This window comes from Carex rostrata, chromosome 22, assembly GCF_964058835.1.
Source record: "Carex rostrata chromosome 22, lpCarRost1.2, whole genome shotgun sequence".
NCBI classification, from domain to species: Eukaryota; Viridiplantae; Streptophyta; class Magnoliopsida; order Poales; family Cyperaceae; genus Carex; species Carex rostrata.
This window is the reverse complement of record NC_135939.1, coordinates 6,250,659-6,265,991: the sequence shown is the minus strand read 5'-3', so window position 1 is coordinate 6,265,991 and position 15,333 is coordinate 6,250,659. Positions and strand designations below refer to the sequence as shown.

At 33.6% G+C, this 15,333-nt stretch overlaps 3 protein-coding genes across 4 annotated transcripts; 1 reads left to right on the top strand and 2 right to left on the bottom strand.

Moving 5' to 3' along the window:
• Positions 1-3,523: 3,523 nt before the first annotated feature.
• LOC144573934 (Mitochondrial substrate carrier family protein) lies at positions 3,524-6,095 on the bottom strand. 2 transcript variants are annotated; one of them, XM_078323710.1, is made up of 6 exons: positions 5,868-6,095; positions 5,281-5,662; positions 4,995-5,191; positions 4,767-4,908; positions 4,506-4,665; positions 3,524-3,871 (listed from the first exon to the last, which is right to left on the bottom strand). In XM_078323710.1, exons 1-6 carry the CDS (start codon positions 5,933-5,935, stop codon positions 3,840-3,842), a joined length of 981 nt encoding a protein of 326 aa, XP_078179836.1. In that variant the 5' UTR covers positions 5,936-6,095; the 3' UTR covers positions 3,524-3,839. The 2 variants fall into 2 exon arrangements, with proteins under 2 accessions (XP_078179836.1, XP_078179837.1); XM_078323711.1 differs by having other exon boundaries at positions 5,281-5,657.
• Positions 6,096-9,898: 3,803 nt separating this feature from the next.
• LOC144574129 (COBRA-like protein 3) lies at positions 9,899-12,743 on the top strand. Its single transcript, XM_078323994.1, has 6 exons — positions 9,899-10,215; positions 10,672-10,751; positions 10,950-11,406; positions 11,526-11,685; positions 11,803-12,083; positions 12,174-12,743. The coding sequence occupies exons 1-6, from the start codon at positions 10,119-10,121 to the stop codon at positions 12,458-12,460; spliced, it is 1,362 nt and encodes a 453-aa protein (XP_078180120.1). The 5' UTR covers positions 9,899-10,118; the 3' UTR covers positions 12,461-12,743.
• Positions 12,744-12,984: 241 nt separating this feature from the next.
• On the bottom strand, positions 12,985-15,017 carry LOC144574130 (cytochrome b5). Its single transcript, XM_078323995.1, has 3 exons — positions 14,820-15,017; positions 13,849-13,915; positions 12,985-13,468 (listed from the first exon to the last, which is right to left on the bottom strand). The coding sequence occupies exons 1-3, from the start codon at positions 14,904-14,906 to the stop codon at positions 13,224-13,226; spliced, it is 399 nt and encodes a 132-aa protein (XP_078180121.1). The 5' UTR covers positions 14,907-15,017; the 3' UTR covers positions 12,985-13,223.
• Between the last annotated feature and the right edge of the window lie 316 nt (positions 15,018-15,333).

Here is a 15,333-nt window from a genome sequence, read left to right as displayed (position 1 = left end):
TTAGATGTGATCTCTACAATAAAATGTGCTTGGAGACCAAATTTTACATTTTTTGGAATTTGTTTACTATTTATTAAGATGGATACAAAATTCAATGGTCTAAATTTGACTAGTTTTTGTACCCATCTTAATAAATAGTAATAAAATTCCAAAAAATGTAAAATTTGGTCTCCAAGCACATTTTATTGTAGAGATCACATTTAATAGTTTGAATCAACGATTTGGACTTTGAAAATGTAGAAAATGCTTGTTGTAACTCAAAAATTGTTGTAACTTGATCCCTCCTCTATTAAAATAATAGTTACTAATTATGTCATAGTGTTATATTGTTCATTAAAATATTTGTATGCAATTTAATAAATTATTGGTGTAATATGCAATTTAATAAATTACTGGTGTAATATGCAATTTAAATATTTAATAAATCAATTTAAGAACATATAACACATTTGTTGTGGTTTAAAAGTGTAAACAGTCAGATACGGATACGGATCAGATAATTTAGGTAATTTTTCGGATTCGAATCCGGATGAAATCAGATAATATATGATCCGTTTACACCCCTAATCCTGACACTCGATTACACCTTATATTTTTAAAGTTTTCAAAATTTAAATAATCAATTTAAATTGTTCAACATAATTAATATATTAAAATATACTTACAGATTAAATTTTACATTTTTTTGAATTTTTTTTTACTATTTATTAAGTATTTTACAAAATCGTTGTTTTCATACCATTAAATTTTTTTAAACCATCTTAATAAACAGGAAAACAGATTAAAAGAAATGTAAAATTTGATCTGCAAGCACGTTTTAATATATCCATCATGTTGAACGATTTGAATCGACTGTTTGGACTTTGAAAATGTAGAATGTAATCCAGTGTTACTAAAAAACAGTGTAAGCGGATCCTCTTGATAAATTAAACTTTAACTAATTTATTAATATTTTTAGGAAGTTGATAACAGTACCCGCGCTACAGTACCGGCACTGTACCCGCAGGGGGCCACCGAAATTAAATGTGAAAAAATAAATTTTTGTGGGGATCGCAAAAATTTCATAATTCGAATTTTTTTTCCCTAAAGTATTAATATCTATGCATGAAAGTATTTATACCTATGTACGGAAGTATTTATAGCTATGAGGTGAACAATTATTTATTGTGCAGGTACTGTAGCGCGAAAATAATACTACCCGCAGCACTGTACCTGCGGGGGGGGACCGCTGAAAATTAAATGCAGAAAGATAACTTCCTGTAGGGACTGCAAAATCTCCACAATTTTTTTTTCATATTATTAATACCTATGCAATTTTTTTTTTCAAATGAAATCCATGATGACGTATTTTCAGACTCACCGTCGCGCAAGTATTTATACCTCACCGTACAAGTATTTATACCTATACTTGCAATTATTTTTTTACATATGACACCGAAAGTATTAATATCTAAGTATTAAAAGTATTTATATGTATAAAGTTAACTATTTTTGTTAGAGGAAGGCTGACGCGAATATAATTGGAGAACTCAAAAAGGGATAATCATAACAAGTCACACATCAAAGTATTAATATTTTTTTAAGTGTTAATATCTTATCTTCTAAGTATTTATAACTACGAATGTATACATATCTAAGTATTTTTTACATATGACACTGAAAGTATTAATATCTATGTACTGAAAGTATTTATATCTATGCATTGAAGTATTTATTCCTATGAAGTCAACTATTTTTGTTAGAGAAAGGTTGATGCGAAAACGAGATCAGGGATTGTAAAAGGGGAACTATATAATTAGTGGGGACCATAGAAGAATGATGTTGCTGGAATTTTAGAATAATAATTAGTTGAGACTATATAATTAGTGGGGACCATAGTACATTATTTCTCTAAGTAAGGGTACTGTAGCACGAGTATTGTAGTGCGGGTACTGTACGGGTACTAAAATAATTATTCTATTTTTTAAATAATAGAACTAACCAAACGGTATTTTATTCATGTCATATATAATATGCATGCAAGGAAATTGTATCATTTGACTTTATGTCGGTATTTGCATTAAAAATAATAAAATTAACGGGTCAAATTTTTATATATATTTTTTATTTTCGATGGTCATTGCAATGAAGTTAAAAGGTTCTCTTTTTTTATTATAATTGTTATGTTAGGACTCGTGCTTTGGTGCGTGAATAGGAAATTCACAATTCATATTTTTTTTCTCGTTTTTTTTCAAAATTGAATACACGATTATTTTGTTTTTCAGAAATTTGAAAAAATTACACCTAGTTTTTATTGTTATTATTATTTTTAAACACATGCATACAAAAATTATGACAAAACGCATGCGTTCAGATAACCGAAAAGATATTAACAAAAAAAAAGTATGTCCAATTTGCCCCATTTTTTCGGTACTTTAAAAAAAAGTATTTTTTTTAGCTATCTAAATGTACGAACTAAGTGTGATTTTTTAAATGTTCGATTCTGAAATGTTGTAATTCATGGAATGTCATTTTAATTGGGTTCATTTCTAGCCTACTCTAGTTTATTTGGAACTAAAGACTCAGTTGTTGTTGCTGCATGCAAATGTCATTTTCTATTTTTAGTAATTTCAAAAGATTAGATCTCATACTAGGAAATCATTTAACCAGTTTTGTATCTAAAATGTTTATCTAGCTGCTACGAATATATAATACATTCTTAATTTAAGATACCCCAATGCTAAGAATCTAACGAATTTAATGATGCTATATTTTCAAGGTCTATCATCATTAAATTCGTATGAGATGAATTATTTTGAGGTCAGATCGGCTCGGTTAGATTAGAGATGAATTATTTTGAGTTCGAATCGAGTTTGAACTCAACTCAAATTGAGCTCAGCTCAATTTGACTCATTTAAGATCCCAGTTCAAAGCCCATGAGCTAGCCCGGCTCGTTTAACAAGCCTACTTGAAAATTATTTTATACAATGTTGCAAATTAGTATAACAAAACTGAACTATAAATATTCTATTCTTACAAACTATTTAGAAAATTGTATTTTAAAATTGGAGCAAAACTAAGGTGTGAATATGTGATGTGCTTATCAACCCTTCTCGGTGAGCACAATTATAAAAATATATCAAATTATCTTCAAATAATGAATCAAAACTTTTGAAATCCATCTACTTCATGAGTGATAATGTACATGAAACTTTTTGAAAGTTTCGAATTCATTTAGTACAAATTAAGCAGTCAAAAAATAAACTTTTTATAAGTTATTTTATATATCCATTTTTCGTCATCTTTTTAACCACTTGATCTTGTACTAAATGAACTCAAAACTTTTAAAATTTTGCATGTACATATCTCACTCATAAAGTATATAAATTTCAACTACTTAGATTCATCGTTTGAAGTCAATTCATCCAGTAGACTTTCAAAGTTGTACTCACCAACCCCACATCCTAGCTTTGCTCTTAAAACTGAGGTTATTGATACACTGTTGACTAAAAGCAACTATGACCCAACAGAAATAGCAATCTAATAATATCAGAATCAGAACCACAATCAGTATGCAAAGATAGACATTCCAACATAAATCTGACCTCGTTCAATACAACAAGATCATAAACAAACAAAAAAATAACAAAACAAATATGAGCACCCCTGAATCTTAGATTTCTCTACACGAGGCATTCATTCTATGTATAAAGGTTTACTAAGAAAAACTTAACCCTAAAAAAATACAAAGTTCAAAAAAGTAAAATAAAAGTTGCTTTGCAGGGTGAAGTGCAAAAAAAAATGTCACTGTGCTCTTTCTGAGCTCTTATTGGGTCAGCAGTACAATAACTCAATAAGTCTTATATCTCATCAGTCTTGGAACATAATCGCTCTGCAAAGTTTAGACATAGAACCGATAAATTTCCTGTTGAGTTAGAAACAAGAATTGTACATCTCACTGTTGCCTTTTGTATTAAAGCTTCTTTATTTATTTTCTTTTAAAAAAAATTATTTATCCTTAAATAAAGGTAACCCTTATGCAACCCTTTCTTATAAACAAGATGTGATCAAACAATATTTTATTTTCCATATTTATTTCTTCAAATTAAGGGCCTCAGTATCTTTCCAAAAAACAAAAAGAAATGAATAAATTATTCATAACACAATTTAAGTGATTAGGGTAAACTTTCTAAATATCTGAGACAAAACACAAAGGTAGAAAAGTACAGGGACAGAAGTTCTATCACCTTATTATCCAAAAAGCACAATGAATTCCTATTGTAGCCTTATAGGATATTCCTTTTCATTTTTCAGATGTAGGTCTAAGATGTGTTCACATATTAATTCTTAAGTGAAGTATAAAGCAGTAAAATTATTAAGCACAACATGCTCAAAGAAGATTGTATTTTTCTTTCATTCTTTGCCTGAGTTATTTTATTAGTGTGGCCTTTTTTTGTTTATTAATTAATGTCGAAATGTTATTTTATTTTGTTTGGGTGAGGGGGTTTGCAGAGTGGGAAGATTACTCAAGTATTCATAGGAAACGATCATGGAGGTGCCCCATGCTGACATGCTAAAGAAGCGGGGACCTAATCCTCTATAAAAACCCTTCCAGCCGTCTTCCTCTATCAATCTTTTCACCACTTGCCTCGCTCTCAGTCTCTTTTGGTTATTCACAGGCATAACCTACCAGTAATAAAGGTCCATTTAAAATTTATTAAAAAAACAAAAACAAAAAAGAAACATGATTGCTTGTTCTAAATTAAATACAAGATGGAAATAAGGACCTGCAATCGGGTTTTGATAGTGTCGATTGGGGTAGTTATACAAGATGCAATCGCACCAGCAAATATTCCACCTGCTGCTTGCACAGATACAATTTGTCCAGAGCTTGGTAGACTTTTGCTCTCATTTCCATGACCTAACAGACTGTTTAAGACACTAATTTTCAGTCGAAGAGAGACTTTGAGTGCTAATCTCATCATGAAAAAAATTATAGCAACTAAATATGCTACCTCCAAATAATTCGCTGGCTTGATCCATAGCTGGCCCACCAAACAGCACTAGAAGGGGAATAAGTCATGACAGATAGCCCAAATCCTCTGTAGAATCCTCTAATTCCTTGTGCCCCTAATATCTTTCGAGCAACATCTAACCCCCCATTATAATTTGCATGACCAGAATACCCTTGTACCATCAGCTTTTGACTAACCTGACATAAACAACAAAGCCAAAATAGTACATTCAACAAAACACGCCTCCTGGAACAGAAATAACTGTTACCAATTTATTCTTTCATACCACATCAATAGGAACAAAGACAGCCTGAGAGAAGAGAGAGGCAGTAAGACCAGCAATTCCATTGGCAATTGCAGCTTGAACTGGCTCGGACAGCTTAAGCGGCTTGACCAGCTCGAATGAAGCCACTTTAGTTTTTTCTAGAGTCGTCAGAAATATTATCCTAGCTGGAACAGCACCTGTAATAACTGTGCCAAATCCCCGGTAAAGACCTGGTATTCCATCTGCCTTGAGAATGTTCCTAAAAGCCGCAAAAGCATTCTTTTGCACAGCATCTCCAGTTGCAACTTGCATGCGTGTTTTGATTACAGACACAGGGTAAAGCGCAACTGTCACGCCACTAAAGAGGCCAGCACCGACTACATATAGCTTTGTTTTGTCTAACCTGAGCAAGAAGTTTGTATCATTAAACGATTATTTGGTAGGATTTATGCGTGTTTATAGGTAAACAAATTCCATTTTAAGCAGTTCAGGTACTCAACCATATCCTAAGAGCTAGCAATTAACGGAATTAAACAGAAGCTCAAATTCAAAAAATATTGGGGAACAATAGATGAATTAAAACTTAAAAGAGGGGTAAATGGTGGTACTTGTCCCAGTTGATCTCGGTAGGGTCGAGAGAAGGTATCTTCGGCCGTGGAATCTCCCTAGATTCCATTATCCTCTCCCTTTGTCGCTTGCACAGTTTGAATGGAAGAGTATTGAGATCGATAGATCAAGAGAGAGAGCAAGGGAGCTTTGGTTGGCTTCGTTTCGTACGAAAGGCCAAACCCAAGAAAACCGGAGGGAGCGAGAGAGAGAGAGAGACGCGTCTTGGAGAGCACTTCCGACTTCAGAGTAGATCCGATGCCCATTGAACCTTCTTTAGATTTGATGGGATTGAAGACCGTCCGATGCGCTGCGTGATGTGCATTAATATATGTGCGAGTGTTTATCAATTTCGTGCGCACGCATTTTAAAGTGTATTGAACGGTTGTGGAGCCCATTGGATCAAAGTAGGTCCAATGGGCGTCGGACCTACTCCTTTCATATTGGACAAGGGGACAGGTATTAGACCGGGTCTATCTGGAGCTATGCGCTTACGTCATCTTTGACTCGAAGCCCATTGGGCCAAGCACAACGATCCAACAATCCGGATCGAAAATCAATTTTCTGGAGCCCGTAATTAGCCCGTTGGGCTGGCCCAAGTATTTCAGTTTTTATTTGAGTGTCTTGCGGCGCGATCGGGCAGCTGGAGTAGGGGCAAGGGTGAAGTGAACCAGATTACATGGAAATGATGCATTATTATTTAGCGGTTGGTGAAGGGTCAATGGGGGGCAGAAAAGAGTACCAACCAGGAGATGGCGATTGCCTACTGCCAGCCTTCTTCACTCTTTTTCTTATGCTCTCGTTATAATTACCAGGTACATTTTTTTATGGGAAAATTTAACCATCTCCAATTTAAGACAACTTCAAATCAGTGTTGTAAATAACGGTATGCGGTTATCGGTACCGTCAAGAGATTAATCGGAAATAATTAGAAATAATCTTCCATAATCGGAAATAAGCAGCCGATTAATCAGAAAAATTTTTGACGGTCTGGTTACCGTCAACGACTAATTGACCGATTAATCGGCTTAAACGGACGTTTTTTACAACACTACTTCAAATATATGTTTATGTACGTTTTCATTCACATATTTAATTAAATATAATTTTCTGAGTAGTGTTATGAAAATAAAAAAAAATTACATGATTTAATCGGAAATAACTGGACTAAAAGACATTTTTAGTCTAATTTGCTGAAAAGACCATTATGCAGTATACTGTGTTAAATCCAAATTAATTGATTGATTTTTAGTACAATCAGTAACATCTAGCCAAAATCCAGTTTTTTTGCAAATAATATTTTTATCTTAATTTTTTTATTTATGAACTTATTAGCATTGTAATCATGTTGTAGCATTTATATTTGATTATTAAATGATGAACTTTTTTATTTCTGATAATTTGTGAACAATTTGAAGTCCATATAACGTGCGCTTTGTTTTAGATTAGTCAGAGAGATGTTTTTATTATTTATTTGTATGAAATACATATTTTAAATATCATTCAATATATATGTACGAATTTTCACATATTTTTGTAAGCGTTTGATTATTTAAAAAAATAAATTATTGCATCGATTTGACAATGAATCGTTAATCTAAAGCTTGATCAGCTCGATGTTAGAAATAATTCAAACAAAAATAACAACATTGCTTATGATTGCAGAATGCTAAGAGATGTACCTTTTGGATGCTGTGAGTGTGGGGAGATGTTGTAAGGGAGGTGCCTAACGTTTCTCAATTTTTGATATTTCCAATCCCCACCGACAGAAAGAAGGGCGATGTTGAGGCAAGCCCAATGTGCGTATTTACTTAAAATTAGTGTTGCTAGGCGTACACCAGGATAATACCCTTCTAGACAGGATTTAAGCCGAAATTTTAATTTATACCATATTTAAAAAATAAAAAATAAAACAGAAAATCATGTTTTGGGGATTCTAAAAAATACTAGGGACTCCAATTCAATCTGCGGTTCTCCAAAAATAGATCATATATATAGTGTATTAATTTTTGTACAATCTAAAATCAACTGATCATCTACTAAACAATTTGACAGCCTAGTCGTTCCTTGGATGGAGATCAAATAATCTTAAGATTGCATAACCAATCTATAAATTAAAAAAGGTAAACTTGCTCTATGATTGCATGCAGGCTTCTAAATAGCTAGCTATAGCGGCGCTATAGCTACGCTATAGCTTTTCCGGACCATAAACGCTAAGCTATGAGATAAAATTGCGCTAACTCAGCTACGACCGCTATAGCTATAATAACTGACCGCTATTACCGCTATATGAGACCCGCTATAGCTACCGCTATGCTACATGGTTTTTTTTTTTGCAATTTATATGGACTTCTGTACTTCTATTCTTATTTCTAATGCTACATGGTCTTCTACGATAAGTATACTAAACCAAACTATATGCTTCTATTTTTATTTGTGATTTATTATATCATTCTATCTCGAGAAATATTCAAATACTAATTATTCATTTTGATTACTTTTTTTATAGTATTCGTTTGTAAAATTATTATCATTTGTTTCAATTGAAAGTTGATTTTGATTATTATTATAATTATAAAATGTTTAAATATGTATATTGACTTCATTTACCTTATACAATTAATTGCTCATTGTCTATTATAATATGTAATACCATGAAGCATAAACTATTAAATAATGTTACTTTTTAGATTTTTTTCATTCTTATTTGCGTAATTGATAAAAAGTATAGACTTAAATTAGTTGTCATTTAGTTGTTACATTAATTCTCTAATATTGATTATGTTGATAATTATTAGAAATATAGAATATAAAGTTTGAAAAGGGAAAATCGCTATGTGTGATAGCTTCCGCTATAGCTACGCTATTCGCAATAGCTTTTTTTTTTGGTCTCCCCGCTATGCCGCTATAATCGCTATTTAGAACCTTGATTGCATGTATAAATAATTAAAGATTTTCACTTGACAAGTATTAAATTTTTATGCACCGAAATATTTAAAAAAATAGTAACATATATAATTTATTGATGTGTAATTAAAATCATTAGAGAATATTTGAATTTCTTACATAATTTATTATGTATAGATTTGATTGTTCCACAATGATATCATTAGAATAAATTAGAACTGTAGTTACATCATAAAATGATGGGTACTTGTAGCAATATTTCTTCTCGGTGGCCTTGCATGTGTGCGCTATCGTGCAATCTGGCATTCTTAATTTAACTAATTATTTTCCTTTCATACCTAATTTGCCCTCCTTTGGATTCTAAAACTGGCCCAATGTTATCATACCTAAAATGCTTACTAAACTGTTTTTTTTTTCTGTTATATTTCATTAAAACAATTTAGTAAAAACTAAAAATATGTGTGTCCTTTTATTTGTACATCTAATACAATTACAAGAAATACAACAAAAAATAAATAATTCATGATTAATTTTGATTTATTGCCGGAGCACGTTTATAAGGGTAAAAATGGAGCGGATAGTGATAAAACCATATTCATATTTCTTTTTTCTTTTCCATATACAAATACGGAGCGAATATCAGACGAATACGAATCGGATCGAAATTTATTAAAATAATATAAAAAATTATTAAAACATACTAAAGTTTATAATATTTATCTAATTATAATAATGAATAACGTAATTTTTTTAATAATATATATAGTAAAATATATGATATATAGCTACCATTTGAATACAGATAATTGAAATATAAAACTATATCAATATTTGCATATTAAATATCAAATATGTGCATCTATTTTTTCAAATACAGATATCACACTGTTTTCACCCCTACACGTTGATAATTTCATATATATCATAGTGGACAAATATCACCTATTATTAATATCAAATTTGATTAATTTCTGCAATTCAATTTATTTTCTAATAAAGGACGATAACAAATTTTGCATGCAGCCCTCAAGGGCATTTTCGGGAAAGGTCTAGAGAAGTTGAAATGTCCCTATTCGATGAATAGAAATGATGATATACTTAATTATAGGTGATTATTGTATGACATTTTAAACTTACCCGAAGACTAAAACCACTGAGGGAAAGTAGAGACAAAGAGCTATAACAAAGAAATCCACATGCTTTAAGTTCTCTGTATAGATCTCAGGCCTCCATTCTCCTTCCTTTCCCCATCTCTCTCTCTCTCTCGCTCTATACTTAGAAAGTCTCCACCTCTCCTCTCTCGACATTGCTGTATTCAGTTGCAGCTGAGAGAGTATAAAATCAAAATGGAGTTGGGAAATGCTAGATTCCTTTCAAAGCTTTTCACTCCATTGACGCTTTGCTTGGTACTTGTCATCCTTCTCTCCAGTCCGAGTTCCACTGGTTAGTTCCTGATTCTTAGTTTTTCTCTCTTCATTTGTTGAATGTAATTGAGACTGGATCTCGGGTGAAGTATGCTTTATTTTCTTCTTCTCTACCTAAATTTAATAATGATGAACTAAATTTGTTTTGAAATTATTGCTAATTACAAACTTGATTCGTGAATTGGGTGTTTTTTTTCCAGCTACAGTTTGACTAAACCTGTCAGTACTCCTTTAAATAGAAATGAAAAGTAAATTCAGATCAGATCTCAAATCTCTGAACTAGGAATTTCCTGGTAATGAGCTTTTGGAATGGTTTGATATGTTCGTTTCATTATGTGTTTTTCCTTCCTAAAGAGTAGATCTGATAACGGAAGGGCTAAAATTTAGCTGGTGGTACTGGTGTGCTCAAATGATCATTTCTCAGATTTGAATTCTCAGCTTTATGTAACATGAATTCATTCCTTTCTTATTTCAGAGGCGTATGATTCACTTGACCCGAATGGGAACATCACAATAAAATGGGATGTCATGCAATGGACTCCGGATGGATATGTGGTAAGTAAACTAAAAAGCCTCATACTGGTACTCAGAAATAAGTTGGCTGGTCAATTTCTGTTATAACACTGAATTTCTTTGGTAAGTAAACTAAAAAGCCTCATACTGGTACTCAGAAATAAGTTGGCTGGTCAATTTCTGTTATAACACTGAATTTCACTATCACACCTAACTGATGTTTCCTACTTATAATTTCAGGCTACTGTCACAATGTTTAATTTCCAACAATACCGGCACATCCAGGCACCAGGCTGGCAGTTGGGCTGGACCTGGGCTAAGAAAGAGGTGATCTGGTCTATGGTGGGGGCCCAAACGACAGAGCAAGGTGACTGTTCCAAATTCAAGGGCAACACTCCCCACTGTTGCAAGCGAGACCCGACTGTAGTTGACTTGTTACCTGGCACTCCGTATAACATGCAAATTGCGAATTGTTGCAAAGCGGGGGTGGTCACTTCATTCAACCAAGATCCGGCTAATTCAGCCAGTGCATTCCAGGTCAGTGTTGGCCTTGCGGGGACCACCAACAAGACAGTGAAGGTGCCAAAGAATTTTACTCTGAAGGCTCCTGGGCCGGGTTATACTTGTGGGGCTGCTAAAATTGTGAAGCCCACTAAATTCGTAACTCAGGATGGCAGGAGAACTACTCAGGCTCTGAGTAAGTCTCTTTCTAATTGTCAATTCAGTCATTGATTGGTATGGTACCAGATCAACATCGATTTGGACTACTGCTTATTGTCCTTAGAAAAGGTTTAATATTTGTATATTTCATTGCAGTGACATGGAATGTGACATGTACATACTCACAATTCCTTGCTCAGAAGACCCCGACATGTTGTGTTTCTCTCTCCTCCTTTTACAATGAAACTATTGTTAACTGCCCCACCTGTTCCTGCGGTTGCCAAAATAATATCACAAATCCTGGAAGCTGTGTAGAGTGAGTCCCCTTTTATTTTATTTTGTTTCACATTTTGTTACCTACATTAATTCTGATTTGCAAAACTATATTTATGTATTCAGAACCAGTCTGATGTTTTATTTGCATCTTGAATAGGGGAAATTCACCGTATCTGCAATCAGCAGTGAATGGACCTGGGAAGAACAGTTTCACTCCATTGGTGCAGTGCACATCTCACATGTGTCCAATTAGAGTGCACTGGCATGTTAAACTCAACTACAAAGATTACTGGCGTGTCAAGATAACCGTCACGAATTTCAACTACCGAATGAACTATACACAATGGAATATAGTGGCTCAGCATCCCAATTTTGACAATATCACGACTGTCTTTAGTTTTAATTACAAGCCAATCACCCCGTATGGAGCCGGCATCAGTAAGCCTATCTTTCAAATCAAGCATTCATCAGAAACTTTTAATCGAGTTAATATAAGCTAACATATACTTTTTGTTTTTGTTTTTCCAGATGACACAGCAATGTTGTGGGGAGTAAAATTCTACAATGATCTACTCATGCAAGCGGGTTCATTGGGCAATGCCCAATCAGAGCTCCTTTTCCGGAAAGACGCGAACACATTCACTTTTGATAAGGGTTGGGCTTTCCCAAGGCGGATCTATTTCAATGGAGACAATTGTGTCATGCCTTCACCAGATTCCTACCCATGGCTTCCCAACACGGCCCACCCATCAATTCGACCATTAGTTCTCCCGATCACGGTTCTTTGGATTGTATTAGCTTTCTTCATGCTGTAAACACTTGAGAAGAAATAAACATGGTGGTGCCCTGGGTACTATTTATTGTGTTAATGGCCAGATTGTATTTATTGTTTTTTTTTTCTTTTCAATACCAATAGTTTTCAATTTAGTGAACCTTTGGTTATTGCAATTAGGTAAGGAGCTTCAACTTTTTTGTGTTCAGATTGTACCAAAATTTTAGTTTATTTATATATGACTGGATGCATTGTAATGGAGTTTATCTGTTGTACTCTATAGTGCTCATAAAAGAATGATAAACGAGAAGATACTGTTAATTTAAGCTGCTTGTTGTTTAGTTAGTAATAACTTGGTATCCTTCTCCTTTCCTATAAATATTTTTTAAATAAATAAAGTACCTCGTGTTATTATTGTTGCATAGAAATTTGAATCTGATCATCACGCGTTCAACGTTTTCCATGTTTTAAATTTAACCAGTTTTAATTGGCACTCCGGCAGAATTTCTCAGGGAAGCGTTTGAGCAAAATAGTCCACAAAATTTAACAAAAAAAAAATCATGCAAATAGTCCCAAAAAATTAATTATTAGAAATGACAATGTCAATTTCTAATGTGTTCCATCTTTCAATTTCAATAATGTGATACTCCCTGTACCGATTCATCAATGACAATGGCAAAAAATTATTTGCAAGGAGACGGCTCCTTCAATTTGAGCAAAAAAAAAAAAAAAAAAAAATTGAAAACAAAATCTAGCTAATAGAATTTGATGTGGCCGGCTTCTCCTTGATAATAAGCAACATGAGTTCACTTCTTGCGCGCATAAATAATAGCCACAACAATAGATACCCCGATGAGAGTAGCAGCAGGGATGGCCCAGAATTTGGCAGTCTTGCTGGTAAAAGAACTAGAAAATGGGTCATCCTTTCTAAACACTTTCATTTCTGGGATAAGAGGGGTGGGGTCCAGTTCCCCAATGCAGTAATCTTTCATCTGATTTCTCGCATCTTTGCTGTGTCCTGCATCTTCAAATTCTTCTGTTGCATCCTTACCTTCATATAATTATCATGTTCACAATCAGAAAGTTGTTACATTGTGAATTTAGGTTGGTTGGGTTCCATTTCAAATAAATACAAGGTTAAGTCCATATGCATTTCAACAGGTTTTGGCTCCTCATTGATTGTACAGAACTGTTTTTGTGCACTTTTGGTTAAGCATTATTGACACCATCCGATCTGTATCGAAGGTACCTGCCTTCAACCTGACAGTTCTTTCTTTGCAATTTCAAATAAAAAAAATCAGAGTCGTGTAAAGAGGGCACAATGATACTTCTTGGAATAAAGTCCTCAATCCTACTTAAGCTTGATTCCTAAAAGACGGTTAATTAACATGGTAACACGGGCAAAAACAATAAATAAATAACAAATTGTACCAGTTGTTTCGATCATAACATCAGCACCTCCAGGATGGTCATCTAAGTATGAAGTCACATCATAAACCTGCAATTGCTGGGGCTTGTGAGCAATACTCAGCAGAAATTTGGATATCATATATATAATTTTTTTTTTTTAGTATGCCTATAGTTTACAAAAGCTATATTTCATAGGTACAAGGTTATATTTCATGGGACCTGTTACTTCTGATTATTTACAGGCTTGCTGCAAAAAACTTGTTTCTCAAATGCAATGGTAGCCCTTTAGGAGATCACTTGCTCTCAGGAAAAAAAGTAACTACAGTTTTCAATGCCTTTCCCTTGAACTTTCAAAGCTGTCAATTAATATTTTTAATGATAGATGACACCATCTTGAGCATTTCATTGTCTATACAGACTATAGCAAGTTTCATAGATCCTTAGTTGAGTCACAATTAACCATAGAAGCCCAATTAAACAAATCCGATTAAACGTAGGCATCGGCGGTTCCAGTGATACCTTGGGTTATCTAATTGAATAATCAAATCAGGTATTTGGAACATTTAGGTTTTCTCATGCAATGGAAAAAAGTTAAATACCCAATTGCAATCACGATTCACATACACTGTACAATGATCTCTTATTGAATACCGTGAAAAAAATTTCATGTTCTGCATCAGAACATATGTACTAATTAGCATATGCTGAAAAAAAAAATATAAGTTTGAAAAGTAGATATATCACTCATGAAGTAGATTGTTTTAAATGGTTTAGATTTATCATTTAAAACCGATCTAATAGATTTTTAAGTACTAACTACTAACTAGCATCACTCGAACTTTCTTCTTCTCCTTTTTTGAGAGAAACCTAATGGTAGAAACCTAGAAAACTAGGTTCAATCATGTACTGGAGATCAATATGCCAGAAAATCCCTTTTGGCCTTCGCTTTTGAGCAAAGATAGCAAATAATCGAAAAGGATGCAAAGCAAAACCTTGCCATTGACGACGATCCAGCAATCATCGGCGGAGTTGTGCTCAGCCACTTCCTTCATCGAGTATAGTTTCACTATCGTCGGCATCGCGCTCTCTCTCTCTCTCTCCCTGTCTCCCCTACTGAGTTCACGCGTTATTTTTCTTCGGGGATGACTTGAATTGAATAAGAATAGAGCTGCCGCCAGAGAAAATGTTCACAGGTTCCTGATTTCGAACTGAGAAGCTATTTTCTTCTTTGAAATTATCAAAAACAGCAACAAAATACGAATCACACTTCTTTCAGTATTTGGGCTTCAAATGGGTGCTTTCCTCTTTATATTATGAATTATGGGCCGATATAGTTGTTAGAATTTCAAAACTGGCATCTTATCATGGAATAGTTGTTAGAATTAAGAGGTAGTGTCTCATCTAATTTTTTTCTACATAGTTAAGCAAATGGTATGGGTATTGTAAAAGGGAGCAGATCACCTGTCCCCCAGGGTGCAGGATTTTCCTGCCCTCTCAGTCACTGTG